The sequence below is a fragment of the Mustela nivalis genome (genome assembly GCF_964662115.1).
Source record: "Mustela nivalis genome assembly, chromosome: 13".
NCBI classification, from domain to species: domain Eukaryota; kingdom Metazoa; phylum Chordata; class Mammalia; order Carnivora; family Mustelidae; genus Mustela; species Mustela nivalis.
In genome coordinates this window covers 41,624,449-41,644,531 of record NC_139032.1, presented here as the reverse complement: position 1 = coordinate 41,644,531, position 20,083 = coordinate 41,624,449, and the positions used below count along the sequence as shown (strand labels likewise).

The 20,083-nt window shown below is 45.8% G+C and overlaps 1 protein-coding gene across 2 annotated transcripts in view; it reads left to right on the top strand.

Moving 5' to 3' along the window:
• The first annotated feature begins 2,753 nt into the window (after positions 1 to 2,753).
• TTC39B (tetratricopeptide repeat domain 39B) overlaps positions 2,754 to 20,083 on the top strand; it is a 140,513-nt gene continuing 123,183 nt past the window's right edge. Inside the window, exon 1 of one of the 2 annotated variants that reach the window (XM_082695034.1) lies at positions 2,754 to 3,338. In XM_082695034.1, the coding sequence (XP_082551160.1) occupies positions 2,961 to 3,338 (378 nt within the window). In that variant the 5' untranslated portion in view covers positions 2,754 to 2,960. The remainder of the gene's footprint in view (positions 3,339 to 20,083) is intronic. The other variant, XM_082695037.1, reaches the window with a different exon arrangement.

Sequence of the window (20,083 nt, the reverse complement as noted above, 5' to 3'; positions counted from 1 at the left end):
ATACAACATTATCAGCAAACTGGCAATGAATTTGGTTGCAAAAACGAATCCATTCTAATTGTTTTTGAAAAAGGCTATTTTATATTTGTGATTCATGATCTTGCAAAATCATATGTGTGCAGAGAAAGCTGGCATCTGCCAGGAGCAAACAAATTTGATTAGATGTTCAGTGGCTAGAATATACACATTTAGTGTTTATGATTAACTTCCTTAGAAATATGAATATTGTTTACCTAGTGACATGACTTTAAGACATACAGAGCTTCGGATTTGATCTCTGATATTAAAAAAAATTCCACCGGTGGGACTCAGTTGGTTAAGGGGCTGCCTTCAGCTTAGTGGCTCAGTTGGTTAAGGGGCTGCCTTCAGCTTAGGTTGTGATCCCAGGGTCCCACATCTGGCTCCTGGCTCAGGTAGGAGTCTGCTTCTCCCTCTGTCTGCCTCGCCCACTCCTTGTACTCTTTCTCTGACAAATAAATAAATAAAATCTTGAAACAAACAAACAAAAAAACCGCATCAGACTTTATCTATAATAATAGATTCCTGAAAAATTCCTGAAACATCATCTTGTCACTAATTAGAGCGAACTTCTTTTGTATCTCTTCAAAATTCGAGATGAAATTTGTAAGACAAAAACAAAGCATACAAGAGAGGGAGAAGCTGCCAATAAGACGGTTTCACGACAAAAAGATGCAATATTAACTTAGAAATCAATGAATTTAAAAAGTGGAATCATCTGTGAGTAATACAGAGTTGAATCTGGACCAGGCAGGAAATCTAGCCTCAGAAAGTGAAGCATAAACAGAAAGAGATGGAAGAGAGGAGGAATGGAAAATTTCAGGGGTATTGGAATTAAAAGACCTTTAGTTCCCTTCTAGCCCCATATACTTGATTCTAAGAGCATCCAAAGAATGTGTTAACCGGTGAAAAAAAATGGCCTTATTGAGATATTATATAGATAACCATAAAATGCACCCATAAGCATACAATTCAATGATTTGTGGAAAATTCACAGAGTTTTGCAACCATTACCACAATCTAACATATTTTTTCATGTTGTTTATGGGATAGAAACTGCTTTATTTTTCTTCTATAAAGTTACATAGTGATTTGTTAAAATCTTAAAGCAAGTTTCAAGGATGCAAAGGGGATTCATTGACAATGTGTGAAATAGACATGTGTAGGCAGTTGGTCTACTGAATCAAAAAAGGAGAAAGAGAGGCAGAGTGACCGGAAGCAGGACAGAACAAGGGTTGCCAGCCACCCCTTATAGTCAGACTGCTGGAGTTCAGATTCAGGCATCCTTACTTACTTTAAGCTGGCTAACCTCAAACAAGTTACTTGAACTCTCTGAGCCCCAGTTTACTGATAATTGTAACTACTTCAGGGGTTTATGAAAGATAAAGGAGATAACATGTATGTGGTGCTCAACATAGTCCTAAACATAGTAAGTACTCAATAAATCTTAGCTATGTTCATAATTACCACTGGATGGCCATTAAATAGATTTTCATGAGCCAGATACAAAAGACCACATGCCCTCTGATTCAATTTATGTGAAATTCTAGAAAAGGCAAAACGATGGTGATAGAAAGTAGATCAGCGTTTGACAGAGGCAAGGGACTGGTGGCAGGTAATTGATAGCAAAGGGGCACAGGGAACTTTTGAGGGTTCTCTATATTATGACTGGGATGGTGTTTTTTTTTTTTTTTTTTTTTAAAGATTTTATTTATTTATTTGACAGAGAGAAATCACAAGTAGGTAGAGAGACAGGCAGAGAGAGAGAGGAGGAAGCAGGCTCCCTGCTGAGCAGAGAGCCCCATGCGGGACTCGATCCCAGGACCCTGAGATCATGACCTGAGCCGAAGGCAGCGGCTTAACCACTGAGCCACCCAGGCGCCCCGGGATGGTGTTTTGTAAACATTTGTTATGGAATTACACACTTACACTCGGTGAATTATATTTGGGTAAAATAGAGCGGACAAAAAAAAAAAAAAAAAAGCCTCAACCCTAAAAAATAAAACTCTTAATTTCCTAGTTGGATAGTGTGATTATTTCACATGTTAGAAGCAAGAATAAATTTCTGGGGGAACCTGAGCGGCTTAGTCAGATAAGCAGAGAGACTCTTGATTACCGCTTAGGTCGACACCGAGCCCCGCCCCCATCCCCGCGGGTGGTGGAGTCCGCTTAAGAGTCTGTCTCCCTCTCCCTCTGCTCCTCTCACTCTCTCTCAAAAACTTAAAAAAAAAAAATTTTTTTTAAAAGAACAAAATTCTAAAGTCAGTCAACAATCACTTGTTGAGTACCTACTATGTGCAAGACACTGTTCCAGGTGCTGGGGATAAAGCCTTAAAGAGGACAGCATCTCTCTACCTTCACTGAGCGTGCAGTTCAAACACGAATTAGATACGTATGTTTGGGGTTACAAGAGAGGTCAGTATGGGATGCTATGGGGGGGTCACAACCGTGACAGGGGAGTGGGGGGAGGGGCAGAGGAGTTCCAAGTTGTATAAATATCTGTCCCGTGGATTTTCTTCTATTTTTCAAACATACACAGAAGCAAACACAGCGTACCTCTATCTGACATGGTGTTCGGGGACACGGCGTGACGGAGGCTTCTGGGGGACAGGTGATCCTGAGGGACCCAGGGCTGCCCTCTGGTCCCACTCTGTGCGACGGGATGTCCACCTGGAGAGGGAAGCGGATTGGCACTGGCCCAAGGACCAAGTAGGTGCTTCCACCCGCCAGAGGTGTAGCGTGGCCTGACCTTGAGCTCGTCAACCCGGCTTCTCTTGGCTGCAAGGTAGCACAAGCCCTCGCCACTGTGCACGAAGCCAGTCCCCTCAAGTACTCTCTCAGAAGCCGGGGCAAACGACGAGAAGTCCGGGCCTGGGAGAGGACTCCTTCCAGGAGATGCCCCCGCCCACGGCTGACCCCACCCACATGGGGGTCCGAGGCAGATGCCGGCCGGGGACGGAGACGCGTTGCGGGAACCTGGTTGGCCCTTCAGTTTGAGCCGCGTGGGAGGGCGGGGCGAGGCCGGCGGGGGGGCGGAGCTTGCGGCCAGGCGGGCAGCTCCGCGCCGGCTGGGGAAATGGATGCTCTGCGGGTCCGCGGGCGCCGGGGGCGGGGAAAGCACTCGCTTGGCTGCGCGCTGGCCCCGCCCGGGCCCCGGCCGGAGCGCGGGGCCGCCCCCTTCCTCCCTCACTGGCGCTGGGCTGAGCCGGGAGCGGAGAAACGGAGCCGGTCCTGAGCTCCCTGTTTGGTTTTTGGGTGGCGGCAGCCTGAGGAGGAACATGGCGCTCGTAGGCAACGGAGCCGACCAGGAGGCGGACGAGGTACTGGCTGGTGCGGGTGCGGGCACTGTCTCTGGATTCCCGGAGGGATGAGCGAGCCGATCAGGGACGGCCAAGGTTCCGCCCCCTTGATCCCCAGTTCGGGACAGACAGCCTCCCGTTGGGAGGAAGGGGCAAGGGCAGGGGCTGCGGGTGGGGCCACCCGGCCTGGGAGGTCTGTCGGGACCTCCCGAGCGTGAAGGGCGCTCCGAGCGGAGGCGCTGCGGAGGTTCGGGGCGCCGGCGCCGTGGGGTGGTGGCGATAGAAGACACCACGTCGGGGTTGCGGGTGGATGGGTGAGAGCGCGCGGGAGCGCGGGACGGAGCCCTGCGCTGTTCTGAGCTCCTTCAGGAGCGCCGGGCTTTTTGAGGTCTGACCCCGAGGTCCCGACACTGGCCCTCTGCGGTGTGTAGACTAGCACTTCTATGGAAGTTTCCAGGTGGCTGAACCGAAGGGCTTACAGTTGGTGACAGGAGGGGGCTAGCCGGGGTGTCTGCACGAGCGGGCGGGGCAGGGGCTGCCGAGCGGGCTGGAGGGCTGGGGGGACTGGAGCAGCAGCCCGGGAATTGGTGCTTTCTCCCCCGTCCGCAGGGCACAGGCCTTTCTCACGCAGGTCCGCAGTGTCGGTGGTGGACGGAGGTGGGGGGAGGCGCTTGGAGAACCGACTCCGGCCTCCTGACTTCTCTACTGTATTTAAGTAATTAGTCACTTCCTCCAGCGGCCGGCGCGCGGGGTCTGAGCACCCTCGGGAGCGCGCGCCGGACCTGTTGATTTATTGACTGTCCCTTTCAGCACTTGGCAGCTCGGGAGAGACGCTCCCTCTTGCGCTGGAGGTTGAGGCCGGCCCCTGGAGCAGCCGCCGCAGCACCCACAGTTGCTGCTGCTGCCATTTTACCTGACTTGAATTTTACAAGTCGCTGCTGGAGGTGGTTTAGTTTCAAATGATGCAATAGTGGAAGATCTGGAGGAGGCGGGTTAAGATTCCTGTCCATCTCTTTAATGTTGGGAAACTCCTGACAACGAATACTGTCTTTTCAATGTAGCCCTTAAAATAAAAGCGAAACAAAAACCAAACGACAGCTCCTTTACTCGATTGACAGGCAAGAGGGCAAGTCAGGCTGTTTAAAACCTTCTTACAGCCCGTCCCATGCAATGAGGACCCCAACACCACAAACCAATGAACTTGAGCTTGCTAAGTTGCATCTTTTTATTGTTGAAACTTTTAACACTACACGTGAAGGCAAATGATGAAATAGCGTATTTGTTGCTATTTTCATCCATGACAACCTTTCTTTATTTATAACTTTAGCCTGTCCTTTGGTATGGCCTGGAGGCTTCTGTTTTTCTTTCTTCCTGTCTTAGTTCTTTTCTATAATCGAGGTAGAAAAACTAATCGTGCTTTGACTGTACATACCCTCGTTTCCTCAAAAGTTTTTTTGGCTGTCTGTTGTATATTAAATTAAGTATTTATATGTCTGGCATGCAAGGCTCTCTACGGTATGATTTCAGTTTGATGTTCCAGCCCGTGCCCAGCTGCTTCCCTAGGTACAATCAGTTAGTTTAATCAGTGTTATGCTGGTATTGCAAAGGAGGAAACAAGACTGGCAGTACATAGTAAATGTGGATTGAAATTTTTGAGTCCCTAGTCTGCTTGTCTAAAAAGATTTGGTACTCTTAGGGCTATATAATGTCAGGGCATTGTTGAGTGAGAGAGGGGTTGCTGTGAATAATTAATGCTTGGACAATCGGTGTAAACTGGGACTGTCCTGGGCATATTCAGACCTATGGCCACCCTAGCCATACCCACTGTCTGCAAGATGAGCTGAAGCGTTGAGAGGCATTAGCTAGGGAGAAGGACTCTAGGTCTGTGGAGCAAGTTAGGTTTTAAACAGCAGAGAGCTTGGCACACAGATTCTTGGTAAATATTCATTTGCTGAGTGAATGAATAGAAGCATAAGTGATGTTGCTTAATGACTTCTCAGTGTTTGCTCTATCTTTCATTTATTAAATTCAGTAACTATTAGGTTCCTGTTACATGTAAGGTACTACATTGGACCTAGGAGATGAGCAAAGTACCAACAGAATATTTTGTTCATGCCAAATTCTCTTTTGTCCCTCCATGGTATGCCATTTCTATTGGTAGAAATTTCACAAACATTTATTGAACATTTGCTCTGTGCTGAAACATTTGCTCTTTGTAGGTGTCTTAGAAAGAGAAGACATGGTTTTAGCTCTCTAGGATTCTCTGGCTAGGTAAGGAGATAGGACACGTGTACAAGAACTCTAGAGGAGAGCCCAAGGCAGGGTAAGCAAGCACCATGTACTGCACTGTGGATTGGGTACTCTTGACTTATATGTAGAAAGTCCTTAATCTTTCATTTGGCTGAAGCACTGCACCTTGAGTGAACAAGACCCAGTTTGTCGGTTTCACTGGGCATGTGAGTCTAAAATGGCTTGTTTCAGCTGGGGAACTTTTTAAACAGTATACACTTATGGTCTTTGTGGCCATTATTTTATATGCTAGGGAAGTAGAAGTGACAAAGCAGTGTAGCTGGAAAAGTAGTAGACTAGGGATTAAATGAACCCGGCTTTCTGTCACTATTTGTCTAGTAGTCATTTATTCATGGCGTGTGCAAACATCTGCTTGCAGATAGAGCAGTGAACCAGACAGAACAGGTTTCTGTCTGTATCTAGTGATTTAATTGAGCAAGTCTCTCATTCTCTTAGGGTTCTCTTAAGTTTCCTCATCTGAAGAAGGAGAGGCTGGATGAGTCCTAAGTGTTCTTCCAGTTCTAGAAGTCTATGCTTTTTTGGGGGGGCTTCTTTTTGGGAGAAGAGCTAATACTATGGCAGTTCTTTCTCTTCAGAGTTTCTAAGGACGTGAGAATAGTAGAGGAGCTGTCACAGTGGCTGGTAGAGGGGGTGCTTTCCTGGGTCAACTGGTGTTTGTTGTTGTTTTGTTTTTATTTTTTTCCTGTTTAGTTGCTAGGAGGATACATGTGGGAACATAGAAGGTAGGGCTTGCAACCTCAAGGGTGGCAAGGGAGGGAGGCAGAAACATCTTAGATATTACAATGATTTTGTAGCCCTTCAGAGCTTGGTCAACAATATCTAATTAACATTAAAATTTCTCTCATTGAGTTTTCTAGGGGATTATGTATGCAATGTTGACTACGGGTTCTTGGGAGATATGCACAATGTATGCAAGATCAATACTATAAGCCTACGGCAAATAAATGGCTAGGATTGAAGGATTTCCTATCAGTTACTGGATCTTGAAGTCATCTCTTTCTTGGTGAACTCCTCATATGTGCAGGCTGCCCATTGGCTGCCTTGTGGATGTTGCTTTTGTTTGGCCCTGAGTGTTTTTGTGTGTGACTTGGTATTTGAGAATTAAATAGGAATAGTTTATATTTTATTGTTTAATCCTATTATTCAGTCCACATACAGTTAAGTATGGGAAAGATAAAATATCGATAGTACGTGAATATCTAGCAGCTATTTAAGTTAAAAATTGTGTTCTCATATGAAACAAAAGTTAAGTTTACTAAAATTAACTTTTTAAATTTTTATTTATTTATCTGCATAATTTCTACATCTCACTTGGGGCATGAACTCACAACCACCAACCAGATCAAGAGTCGCATGCTCTCCCAACTGAGCTAGCCAGGCACCCAAAAAAATAACTTTAAAACAATAAGAATTTTTTTGAGCCCAACGTGGGGAGCTGAGATCAAGAGTTGGATGCCTAATTGAATGAGCCACCTAGGCATCTCTAAAATATAACTTTTAAGAAGATAATTTTTCAATTGTTTTACCTTTGCTAGAAAAATAGCAGCGTTGAATATCTTTCAAAAATTTGGTTACATTGCTGTTGTTATGTAGAAATGGGAAAGTTGCCTGTGTAATTTGATACATTACATTAAAAGCTACTCAGCAAATATAAAGTTAAACGGTAATAGTTTTAAAATTTTTAATTTAACTTAAAATATTTATTGTTATTCCAAATTCATTATTGAATAAAAAGAATAAACTTTAAGCTTGCCCTTTTAATGTATAAAGCACACATATATATATATCTCAGTGCTTTTAAAATTTTATGGTGGGTGTGGTTAGGGAAAAGTGTCTAATAAGGCTCCTTAGAGGGCAATAATGAAAAAAGTTGAGAAACACTGGGCTGGGGCAAGAAATACCTCATGTGGCAGATGCTTTCATGGTCTGCCTTTTTGTCCCAGGATTTGAAAATTTTTATAATTTTAATTTAACTTTTTTGGCACTGGATTCTTCTTAGATCTATTTTATAAAAAAGATTTTATTTATTTATTTGACAGAGAGAGACAGCGAGAGAGGGAACATAAGCAAAGGAAGCGGAGAGGGAGAAGTAGACTTTCTTCCTAGGAGGGAGCCCGATGCACGGCTCGATCCCAGAATCCTGGGATCATGACCTGAACTGGAGGCAGATGCTTACCCACTGAGCCACCCAGGTGCCCCTAGATCTAATTTTTTCTTTAAAAAATTTTATTTATTTGAGAGAGAGAGAGTGCAAGTGTGTGCGAGCACACACAAGCAGGGACAGGGCAACAGGCTGCTGGGGGGTGGGGGTGGGGGAGAGGGAGAGAAAAAGGGACAAGCAGATGCCCTGTTGCCCTGCTGAGCATGGAGCCCGACTTGGTCTCAATCCTAGGACCCTGAGATCATGACCTGAGCTGAAATCAGTAGTCAGATGCTTAACTGACTAAGTGATCCAGGCACCCCAGATCTAATTCTAATTTAGAAAATTTATCCATTGGAATTTAAGATGAAGTTTAGATAAGATTGATTGCTGTAATTTATTTATTTATTTATTTATTTATTTATTTATTTTTTTAAAGATTTTATTTATTTATTTGACAGAGAGAAATCACAAGTACACTGAGAGGCAGGCAGAGAGAGAGAGAAGGAAGCAGGCTCCCTGCTGAGCAGAGAGCCCGATGCGGGACTCGATCCCAGGACCCTGAGATCATGACCTGAGCCGAAGGCAGCGGCTCAACCCACTGAGCCACTCAGGCGCCCCTGTAATTTATTTTTTAAAAATGCATTTATTTATTTGACAAGAGAGAGTGCGAGAGAGCAAGAGCAAGCAAGCAAGCACAAGCAGGCAGAGGGGCAGAGGGAGAGGGAGAAGCATGCTTCCTGGTGAGCAGGGAGCCAACTCGGGACTTGATACCAGGAGCCTGGGAGCATGACCTGAGCTGAAGGCAGACGCTCAGCTGACTGAGCTACCCAGGCGTCCTGATTGCTACCATTTTTTTAAGAATCAGATTTGTTCTTTCATTCCACCACAGTTCATTGAGTGCCTAACAGGTGCTAACAGTCCGTAGATGCTGGAAGTACACACTCAGTGCACACTAAGATAAGATAGCATAACTGCCCTTGAGGAACATACATTTTAGCAAAAGACCCAGTTCTACAAGTAACTAGTTCTATCTTTGGGTCCAAGTAGGTTTTAGGTAGAAGGGCCGTGTAATTTATCATCCATAGCTGGCCCATATGGGAGTAAATGGATGCTTTCAGTGATTACCCTAGGACAACGGGTACAACACAAAGATGTCACCCTAGTTTAGGGGCTGGCGGGGACTTTAAGGAAGAGGTGATATTTGAACTGGGTCTTGAATGGTGAGCAGGCTTGTGCTGGGTGGAGCAAGTGGGATAGGCTCAGGCTTGGTGGAAGCTGAGGTGGGTAAGAAAGAGAGCACACCTGGGGTCAGCAGGAAGGGAGGGCCGGTGAAGTGAGACTGCAAAGTCCAGCTTGGATCATGTGGCACAGGGTCTGGAACATCATGCTAAGGAGTTTGGGTTAAATCTCCTAAAAAATGGCAATCTGGGAGGGTTTTTAGCTAGGCCAGTGGGGTAAGGTTATTAATTTTAGGAAGATAAATGTGATGAGGTTGATGCAGCCAGATTGTTGAGGTGGCAGCAGGAAGGGCGGGTGGCTGTTGCAACACTTCATGTGGGAGGCGGTGAGGACTGAAGTGGGGCAGAGGCCGGAGCCTTCCAGAGAAGAGGCTCGACGTGAGGGAGGACATGGAGGAGGACGGGCTTGGGGGCCTTTTCCCCGGTTGGAGGGTCGGTGGATGGGGAGGGCTGGGGAGCTGCCGAGTAATAATTCTGGGTTCCTGGTGTGGCTGGGTGTGGTGCTAACACAGGAGGAGTGGGTGCAGAGGGTGGGGGAGGACCTCACATGCAATATGCTCCCCCCATGGCTCACTGTGACTTCCCTTACCAAGGGGAGCACGCTCTGTCTATAAAGGCATGAGTTTGGGCCGGGTTAAGAAAGCGTGTTTGTAAATTGGTTCCGCAGGTCAGTGGGAGGAAAAAAAAAATAGCATCGGTGTATACCATCAGCCTCTCACTCCTGCTCAGGTTAACCAACAGGCAGTTTTCCTGAGATGGTCGTTCTTGAGTCTCCTGAGATGCCATCTATCCTCAGAATGCCACTTTCTCAGGGAAGCTTGCCTTCAGTTTCTCTTCCCTTCTTACTTGGATACCCTCCTCCTTCCTTTCAAGTCCAGTAGCAGAGGTATGCTCTCTCTCGAGGCAGTCTCAGATCTTCCTGGCGTTAGCTATTTGCCTTCTTATCTTAGTTCCGTGCCCAGGGGTGCTGTTACTAATTATCCACAGTCCGAATCTGATACCCTGAATTCTGTGACGCTCATGGTTTCCACCTAACCATCTGTTGACATCTCCCCAGCCCCAAGTCTTGGGGGCCCCAGTGGCCTTCTCATGTGGGTCTCCTGGAGTCACCGTGTGCTCACTTTCCAGAAGATGAACACATGGAGACTGCGCGGGGGCTCATGAGGCTTCCTGGGGAGAGCTTTCTGCTGGTGCCTGATGTGTTGGAGCTCTTCTTCCACTCACATGCTTAGTGGGTATTGGTCATACACGCTCACCGGTTGGCTGTGTTGGTTTGGACATCACACCTCTCCAAAGGTATTTTTTGGGTGTTGGATGCCTGGCAGTTCACCATGTGGTATGTAGTAAGTGCTTCTTTGCCGAGATCTGTGGACGTGTCCCCTTAGTAATATTGTGCTGACATATGTATGTGTATATACATACACACACACACACACACACACACACTCACACATCTATATCTCCTACATATTTTAAAATATTTTATTTTTTAAGATTTTTATTTATTTATTTGAGAGAGAAGGAGAGAGCAAGAGAGCACAAGCAGGCAGAGGGGCAAAGGGAGAGGAAGAAGCAGGCTCCCCACTGAGCAGAGAGCCCGATTCGGGACTTGATCCCAGGACTCTGGGATCATGACCTGAGCCCAAGGCAGACACCTGACTGGGCCGCCCAGCTGCCCCTAAAGTATTTTAATGAAATAATGCCACGTACATGTATTTGTTGTGTCTGATTGCAACTAGTAAATAAGAATTATTCAGTCTAATTTAATGTGTTGGAGATTGTGTTAGGTGCTATAGGGACAAACACAGCTCCAGCTCTAAGTTACGATCTAGTGGGGAGTGGGAGCTGGTGTGTGGACAAATGGACCTAATACTCGGTGCTGAGAACTGTAGAGGAGGGAGACCAGGGTGCTTTGGGAACACAGAGGGGGGCACTGCATCTGAAGGAGGGGATTGGTAGTCAGGGATGGTTTCCTGGAGGAGGCCACTTCTCAGAAAATCTGGACCTTACAGGATGAATAGGGGTTGGCTGTGTAGGAGAGAAGTTGGGAACGAGGGGAACTCTTGAAATGTGTCCCAGGGAGAGGGAACGGTGGCATAAAATATAGAGGTGGGGGGGAGTTGGCGGTGCTCTGGGTGTCAGGGAACGAGTCTGGAAGGGTAGGAAGGGCTGTCCGAGTCTCCCATGTGTGCACTTAAGGGTTTAAGCTGAGGAGAGGTGTGGAAGAGATGAGACGGTGGCTGGGGCCTTTCTCTGGCAGCGTATGCAGGCTGATGGGAGGGACACGGGACCCATGGCGGGGAGGCAGTGTTCCAGTGTTTTGTTTGTCCAATGACTGTTACAGCCCACTGGAGGCCGACCGTATGCCAGGGCAGCTAAGCAGTGGGATAACTTGATTGGGTACAATACAGACCAGATGCTTAGGAATACAGACACATACACACAACTCTGACCTGAAGGAGGGGGTGTCCAGACAGCATAAACACCCTGGCGCTCCTAGGAAGGAGCAGTCATCAGGACAGTCATCAGGACAATGTGGGACAGCATGCCCCCGCCCGCACATCAGCTGACTCGGCTTCCTGACCAAGTTTTTGTGTGATTTAGTGCTACCCAGCTGTGTGACTTAGAGCAAGTCCCTTAAGCCTTTTGGGCTTCGGTTTCCTCATGGGTAATGGAAGGAGTGGGCACTGACCATCTGTTTCTGAGGTTCTTTTGAACTTTGACATCTGTGATCTAGACAGTGGCTTTTGATCTGCATGGTGGGGGTGGATTTCAGCAGGAGGCAGTGGAACGGATCACACCTTTATTCCTTCAAGCAGAGGGAGCAGCAGAGGAAACATGCTCGGGCACGGACAAAGCATGACGGAGGCCACTGTGCCGAAGCAGAGGGTGTGCGAGAGCTGTGACTGAGGTGGGGGAGTCATATGTAGCAAGTTCTGATAAACCTTCGGTGCTCAGCTAAGGAGCGGCTTTGTTTTTTTTCTAATTTTTTTTTTGGGGGGACACATGTATCCTTCTGTATTTGGGGAAGGTCTTTCCTTCTCTTTTTTCCCTTCCTTCATTCCTTCCTTCCCCTCTCTTTCTCTTTCTCTGTCTCTCTCTCCCTTCCGGTAAAGGAAGTAATGATGATTCTATGATTCTGTTTTAGTTTCCCTTTCTCCTTTCCCAATTCATTTATGAAATTTTAAACTAATGACTGTCAACTGCAATGCAGTGTTTAAGGAGGCAGACAAGTCAGACGAGCCTGAGTAATTCCATAGGCTTATGGTTTATCACATAGATTCTTACAAAGTTCTGAGATGCAGAACCACATGACCCACCACTCTGGAGTGGTCAGCAGGACCAATCCAGGTTTCTCTGGGGGTCTCCTTAGTCCTTTTTCCCTCCCTGCTTCCCTAGACCACTCTGTCCCAGAGTTCTTGGGGTCCTGGTCTCTTTTCAGTTCATCAGCCACAGTTCCTTCTATTCAGAACTAAAGGAAACAAACCTCAGATTCTCGCATTGTCAGGCCAAATGGGGTGTGATCTGTTCCAAAGGAGGTGGGTAGGACAGATGACTGAGTGGGAGATTCCTGAAGAGAGGGGAGTGGGGCCTGACTCCAAAACCTCTCCCGGAAGCACTCATGATTCGTCATCTGTGCAGAATCATTGACGGGTGCTCATTGCGCAAGAGCAGCCCTTCCCTGTGCAGAGTGGTATTGAGCTTCTGAAGAGGGCCAGCTTGGGTTCAGATCCTGGCTTCCCATTTGCTGTGTGACCTGGTATGCTATTGAACCTATCTGATGCTCTTTGTTTATAAAACGGGGATAATGATATCTACCCTTTAAGGCTGCTAATGAGGATGAAATAAGAGTCTACAAAGCCCTTGGCATACAGAAATTGCTCCAAAAATGGCAGTTCTTTTTTCCATCTGCTTTAACCTTAAGATCTTGCTGCCACTGTTTATTATTTATGGGTTTGATGAAGAATCTGCAGCAAATGTTTTAGTGTGTTCAACTATAGTTTTGCCTTATTTTTGCAGCCAATTGAGAAGGAAATTCTGTGTAAGCACATGTCTGAGAAAAAGGCAGTGACTGGCCTAGGGTCACTCAACTCCCTTGGGCACAGACTTGGCATTAGAAGTCAAGTCCTCTAACTCTGCATTCAATTGAATGCAGAGGTCAGGGTGGGGGGTGGTGGACTTTGTCAAAAGGACAAATGCATTCTGCCCCCTTCCTGCCTGTTTTTGTAAATAAAGTTAAGAGTGAGAGAAAGAACGAGGAGGGGCAGAGGGAGAGGGAGAGAGAATCCCAAGCGGACTCTCCACTGAGTGCGGGGCCTGACTTAAGGCTCAATCCCATATCCCTGAGATCATGACCTGAGCCAAAATCAATAGTCAGACACTTAACCAATTGTGCCATCCAGGTGCCCCACAAGTAAAGTTTTTATTGGGACACAGCCATGCCTGTTTATTTAGGTGTTACCTGTGACTGCTTTCACACTGTAACTGTGGACCTGAGTAGTTGGGACACAGACTATATGGCCCACAGGGCCTAAATATTTATCAACTCTCTCTTTTTTTTTTTTTTAAAGATATTATTTATTTATTTGTCAGAGTGAGAGGAGAGAGCACAAGCAGGGGGAGCAGCAGGCAAACCCTTATCCCACTGAGCCACCCAGGCTTCCCAGTATTTACCAATTCTTTATGGAAAACAGTTGCTGACCCTTGTGCTGGACGATTTTAGGGGCTATGTGTAAGTTTGTTTATAACGTGTTGTAAGCCTTCTGAATTCAATGTGCTTATTTCCTTGGGGTGCCTGGCTGGCTCAGTTGGTTAGGCAGCGGCCTTTGGCTCAGGTTATGATCCCGGGGTCCTGAGATCGAGTCCCGCATTAGGCTCCCTTCTGAGTGGGAGTGGCTCCCTGCCTCTCCCTCTCCGTCTGCCTGCCGCTCTGCCTACTTGTGCTTTCTATCCCTCTGTCAAATAAATAAATAAAATCTTTTTTTTAATTGCTTATTTCCTTAATACTCATATTGGCATCAAAAATTACAAAAAAATAGAAATCTCTTTGACACATCCCATGAGGTGGTATGGTACAAATTCTAGAGTTAGACGGACATGGCTTTGAACCCCTGTTCCTCCATGTACAACCTTGGATAAATTAAGCTTCAGTTTCATCTGTCAAGTGAAGAGAACAGAACCTACTTCAATGGGCTATTGTGGGGAGTAAAGCCCTAGAAAGTGCTTCGCTTTTGGGGCGCAAAAGTTTGGCTCTTGGCTTTATCCTGTTTGAGACCACACAGGCGGATGCTTGACATTGTTCTCCCAATGGGATGAGGATCTGGCTATGTGAAAATCAGCCTCTCCAGGCTGCAGGGCAACTTCCGTCCAGCAGGTGGATCCCTTTAGGATAGATGCAGTTAGCTCTCAGACTAATCCCAAGACTCCAGCTGGCTCAATTCTGGAGTTAATAGTCTTCACACTTTCCTTTCCTGAGGTGGGAGCAGAAACCACTTACCACAGAAGAGAGTGGTCAGCAGTGGTTCAGTGCAGAACTGTGTTAATATTTGTTAGGAAGACGTTTGGCAGTATCAGTTATATTTTGAAAATGGCATTTCCCCATCAACGCATAAATGGTACGTAACCTTCGGGTTTTTCCAAGCATTTTGCTGTGTGGGGCAGTCCCCTCTTTAACATTAGTGAATGCCATAACATTCTTTGCAATTTTCATGTAGCACCTCAATATTAACAGGGGACTGACTTGTAAAAGGTGTGCTTGTGTTCAGTTACTTAGCGTAAGAGGTTAAAAAGTAAAGGAGGTGACAGTGTGTGCGCACTCCTGGCCCTCGAGGAGGTTCTAGGGTGCTTGCTCAACCCTGCGGCAATGTGCCATGCCAGCCTGCTCTTCCTAGGGTTCAAGTCATATTTCAAATCTGTTCACAGCTTCTCATTGCCGTTGAGGTATTATGCAGGCCCCTTAGCATGGTATATAGGGCCTTCCTTAGGACCTGGTTCACGGTTCTCACACCTTAGTGCACATAGATCCCCAGGTTAGGGGAAAGGGTGACTCATTAAGATGCATATTCCTAGGCCCCTCCGAACTAGTCCTATGGAGTAGGTCTGGAGTGGCTCCCCGAAGTTTGCTTTCCCAACAAGATTAATGGTATGAAAATGCCTGTAGCTCCCCTTGCACTCCCCACCTCCCAAAAGGTCAGTCCCTGCTTTGAAGATGCTGTTCCCTCACCTGGCCAGTTCTTTATTGGTTAAGACCTGTGGGTACCTCTCCTCCAGCCTTTCTAGCTATTTCCTCCTTCCCTCCCCGCCAGGTGCTCAATAACTATGTAACATTTTGGGGGGTCAGAAGGAGAAACACCTCTCTTTTGGTACACATGCCGGGATACCTAGCAGGGATGGGACTGAGCCATCCCTTTGTTCCAAAAGGAAAGGGTGGTTTTTCTTTCCTATGGAGAGAGAAAAGGAACTCCCTTTAGGGATTTCTAACAATGTGGTATTTTTATCTTAACCAGGAAGGAGAATTTGCCTTCACAATCTATTGGCCTGATTTCAATGCACTTGAAAAACAAAATAGCCTTATTGAGATGTAAATACATACCATAAAACTGACTCCTTTTAAGTGCGCAATTCAGTGATTGTTAGTAAATTTACAGAATTGTGCACACGTCACACGTCACCACCATCCAGTTTTTTTTGGAATCGAGGTATAATTAACATAAATATTTATATTCGTTTTAAGCATACAGCATAATGATTTGATATGTGTCAATATTGCAGAATGATCTCCACAATCAACCTGGTTAACATCTGTCACCATTTATTAGTGACTTTTTTTTTCTTGCTTTGAGAACCTTTAAGATCTACCTTCTTAGCAACTTTCAAATATGGAATATATTATTATTAGCCATAGTCACCATGCTGTACCTCACATCCCCAGGACTAATTTATTTTTTTATTGGAAGTATGTACCTTTCGACCCCCTTCATCCATTTTGCCCCCCCTCCCCACAATCCAGTTTAAGAACATTTCCATCACCCCATAAAGATTCCTTGTATCAGTTTGCTCTTACCTTCATACACTTTTAACACTTAAAATAATTGAACAGTTTAAAATCACCAGAAGAAAATAAAATTTTTCAGGTAGAAATAAAAACAAGGTGCCAGAATGTATGATAGGGATAATGCAGACGTGTTAGGCATCAAAAAACAGGACTGGAGGGTGCCTGGGTGGCTCAGTGGGTTAAGCCGCTGCCTTCGGCTCAGGTCATGATCTCAGGGTCCAGGGATCGAGTCCCGCATCGGACTCTGCTCATCAGGGAGCCTGCTTCCCTTTCTCTCTCTCTGCCTGCCTCTCCATCTACTTGTGATTTCTCTCTGTCAAAATAAATAAATACAATCTTTAAAAAAACAAAACAAAACAAAAAAAAAACAGGACTGGAGAACCGGGTGCACTTTTTTTTTTTTTTTAAGATTTTATTTTATTTATTTATTTTTTTTTTAAGATTTTATTTATTTATTTGACAGAGAGAAATCACAAGTAGATGGAGAGGCAGGCAGAGAGAGAGAGAGAGAAGCAGGCTCCCTGCCGAGCAGAGAGCCTGATGCGGGACTCGATCCCAGGACCCTGAGATCATGACCTGAGCCGAAGGCAGCAGCCCAACCCACTGAGCCACCCAGGCGCCCCAAGATTTTATTTTTTTTAGAAGGAGAGAGAGAGAGAGAGAGAGAGAGAGAACAAGCTAGGGGGAGGGGCAGAGGCTGAGGGAGAAGCAGATTTACTGCTGAGCAGGGAGCCCAACGTGGGACTCAGGGCTCTTTATTCCAGGACTCCAGGATCATGAACTGGGCTGAAGGCAGACACTTAACCAACTGAGCCACCTAGGCATCCCTAAAAGGGTACATTTTGGTCAGCACTTGACTAGGTTTTTACACTGTGACATCATCAGAAGAGAGGTTCGAGGGCTGCATGAATTACCCCTTTCCAAATGACGAATTTGTCCTGTTTGCAGGAAAGAAGATATGTAGTTTTTCCTGATTTTCTAGTTCATTCCCCAAGGCAGATGCTATTTATCCAATGCATTTAGCTCCTGCTAGAGGAATGAACAAGCAGTTGCATTTCTAAGCCATTTATCAGTTGAATAAAAGGAGCTGGCTCCATAGCTGAAGTCTCAAGTGGACAAAGAGTCAAATGAAATCAGGCTCTTTTTAGGTGTCCATGAATTTCAGATCTGTTTTGGAAAGCATGTAAGAGAGTGGGGAAAGAATATAGGTGAGCTTGTGGGTTAGCAGACCCCATCCGAGAGGGTTCTGCCGCTGGCTGACTGTGTGACCTTGGGCAAGTTACCTAATCTGATACTCTGTGAGCTTCAGTTTCTCTTCAGTCAAAGGGAGATTCTAATACCTACCCCACAGGGGTGCTGGGTGCGGCCTTGGCACCCCACACCCAGTGTCTGCTGTACTATACACACTTAGTTGCAGGCATTAATTTGAATAGCAACTATGTATAGATTTCATTTTTTCATTTTTTAGCACTACATGCCAGATGGGTCGAATTTTATAGAGTGGGAAGGAATCATGGTGAGATGGTATCAAATACAGCAACTAACTATATTGAGCATCTTGAAATTAAAAATTCATTTACTGATATTAATTTGAAGTTAGGTTTTTTTTTTTTTATTTTAAAGATTTATTTATTTATTTGTCAGAGAGAGAGAGAGAGCGCGCGCGCGCACCCGCGCATGTGCACAGCAGGCAGAGGGAGAAGCCGGCTTCCTGCTGAGCAGGGAGCCTGATGTGGGACTCCATCCGAGGACTCTGAGATCATGACCCTAGCCCTAAGCAGATACCCATTCAGGCGTCCAGAAGATTTAGTTTTGGGAGAGAAGGTTTTGTCTTGTTTTTATTTTAAAATGCCAGCAGCGGTAAATATCCTTCTGGAGAACTGGCTCAAGCTGGGTAACCAAGGACAAAGCACCTGGAGCCATAGTTTCCTGCTCCCACAGTGAGCCTGAGTGAAATAACACATGCAGTCCAGCCAGGGGGAAGATAGGGAGCGCTCACAAAATGAGGATAACTGTCCTCATACACTTAATGCTTTTAGAAGCTGGAGCTGGTCACATTTTTAACAATTTGCTGATTTACTAATAATAACGTGTGTGTGTGTGTGTCTGGGGGGAGTATTTCTTCCAGCTTTTCCAAATAGAAAACATTGAGGTTTGTGGAATTCCATCAAACATAAAGCACGTCTACTCTAATCTCATAAATAGTTGAGAAGACTTTACTAACACATGAGGCTCCACGGATAAAAATGTGTCTAATTATATTTGGCATTTTAAAAAGTAAAGCTACTAGCTTAAAAGAATCATTTCCTTCTTCTAAAGGCTTACATGTTCTTTCCTCCCTTTGTAGTTTGCAGAGGAGGAGGTTACATTTGAATTTAAGCAAGTGTGTTTTTGAAACACACAAGACCAGTCTCAGTCCACACTTCGGGTTTGCACGCCTGGGAGCGGTTTTCACAGGACAGAAGATTAGGCTCCTCTCGGACATGTGACATGCTTAAATGAACTGTCTCTTTATTAAAAACCACAAAGCATTCCATTTCAATTGTGGCAATGTGGAGACAATCGTCCTTTCTGTAATTACTTCAAGAGCAAACACAAGGCTTTGGGGGAACAATTTAAAACGCCATTGTTCAGTCAATCCAGCCTTCCCTGTGCCTCATCCACAATTCCCCATCTCTGTTCCCCTCACTTTCCCCTTCTTTTACTTCCACATTTCTGTCAGCTAGTCTGTCGAATCTAGCTCCAGAATATGGCTCCTTACTTCAGGCCGGCCCCTTCTCTCTGCGCACATCATCACTCTCTCATGCCTTCACCACTTGGACAGCACCCTAACTGGTCTGCCTGCTCCCTCCGCCTTCTGCAGCCTGCTCCCCTCTGCAGCCCTCATACTCACTCACAAACATTATTATATGTTACTACCCTGCTTAAGACTTCCGTGGCTTTCTAGAATGGTTAGAATACTATGCTTCCCCCTCTCTGCCTGCTGCTCTGCCTACTTATGCTCATTCTCTCTGTCAAATAAATGAATAAAATCTTTTTTTTTTAAGATTTTATTCATTTATTTGACAGACAGAGATCACAAGTAGGCAGAGAGGCAGGCAGAGAGAGAGGAGGAAGCAGGCTCCCTGCCGAGCAAAGAGCCGATGCGGATGCGGTGCTCCATCCCAGGACCCTGGGATTATGACCTGAGCTGAAGGCAGAGGCTTTAACTCACTGAGCCACCCAGGTGCCCCTAAATGAATAAAATCTTAAAAAAAAAAAAAAAAAAAAAAGAGAGAGAATACAATGCATGCTCCTTCCTGTAGTCTGTATGGTCAGGCTTTTGCCTTCCTCCTCTGGCTCACCAGCAGTTCTGCCCACCCTATCTTTCAGTAGATCTCCTGAACGTGCCTCATTCTTTTCCACCGTTGTGCTCCTGCGTGTTTCCCCAGCCTGGCAGGCTTCAACCAGCCCTTCACATGACCGGCTCCTTCTTAACTTTCCATGCTCACTTTAAAGATCAGGTTGCAAGTGCGGCTTTCCTGAGGTTCTGTCTTCAAAGCAGCCTTTCTCTTTTCTCTGTTACGCATCCTGTGTATTTCCTCTTTGATATGATCAGAGTCTGTGTCATCTTGTTTATTTTCTCTGTGTCATCTGTCTCCATCAGGCTGACAGTGCAGGAAGCAGAAACTGCTGTGGGTCATTTAAGTAACATGAGTTTAAGAGGGGAAGTAGGTGATCACAAACTGCACGGAGGGCCTGAAGGAGGAGCTCTAGGCTGAGCCTCCAGGAATGACCTTCAGCCCTAACTAGAGCTGACTCACTAAGGAGAGGTGCTTATACTCTTTGGCTGAAGATTCTAGAGCTAAATGTTCATGGCACTTTGCAGTAGCTGTCATTCAGGGATCAAGAATCTAGAATCCAGAAGCTTTGATTGCCACTGCTTTTTATACACGGGAAGCTGGAAAATGGATGCTGGAGCATTGCTTTTGAAATGACCTCAGCTTCCAGGATGCCTGGGTGGCTCAGTCAGTTGAGCATA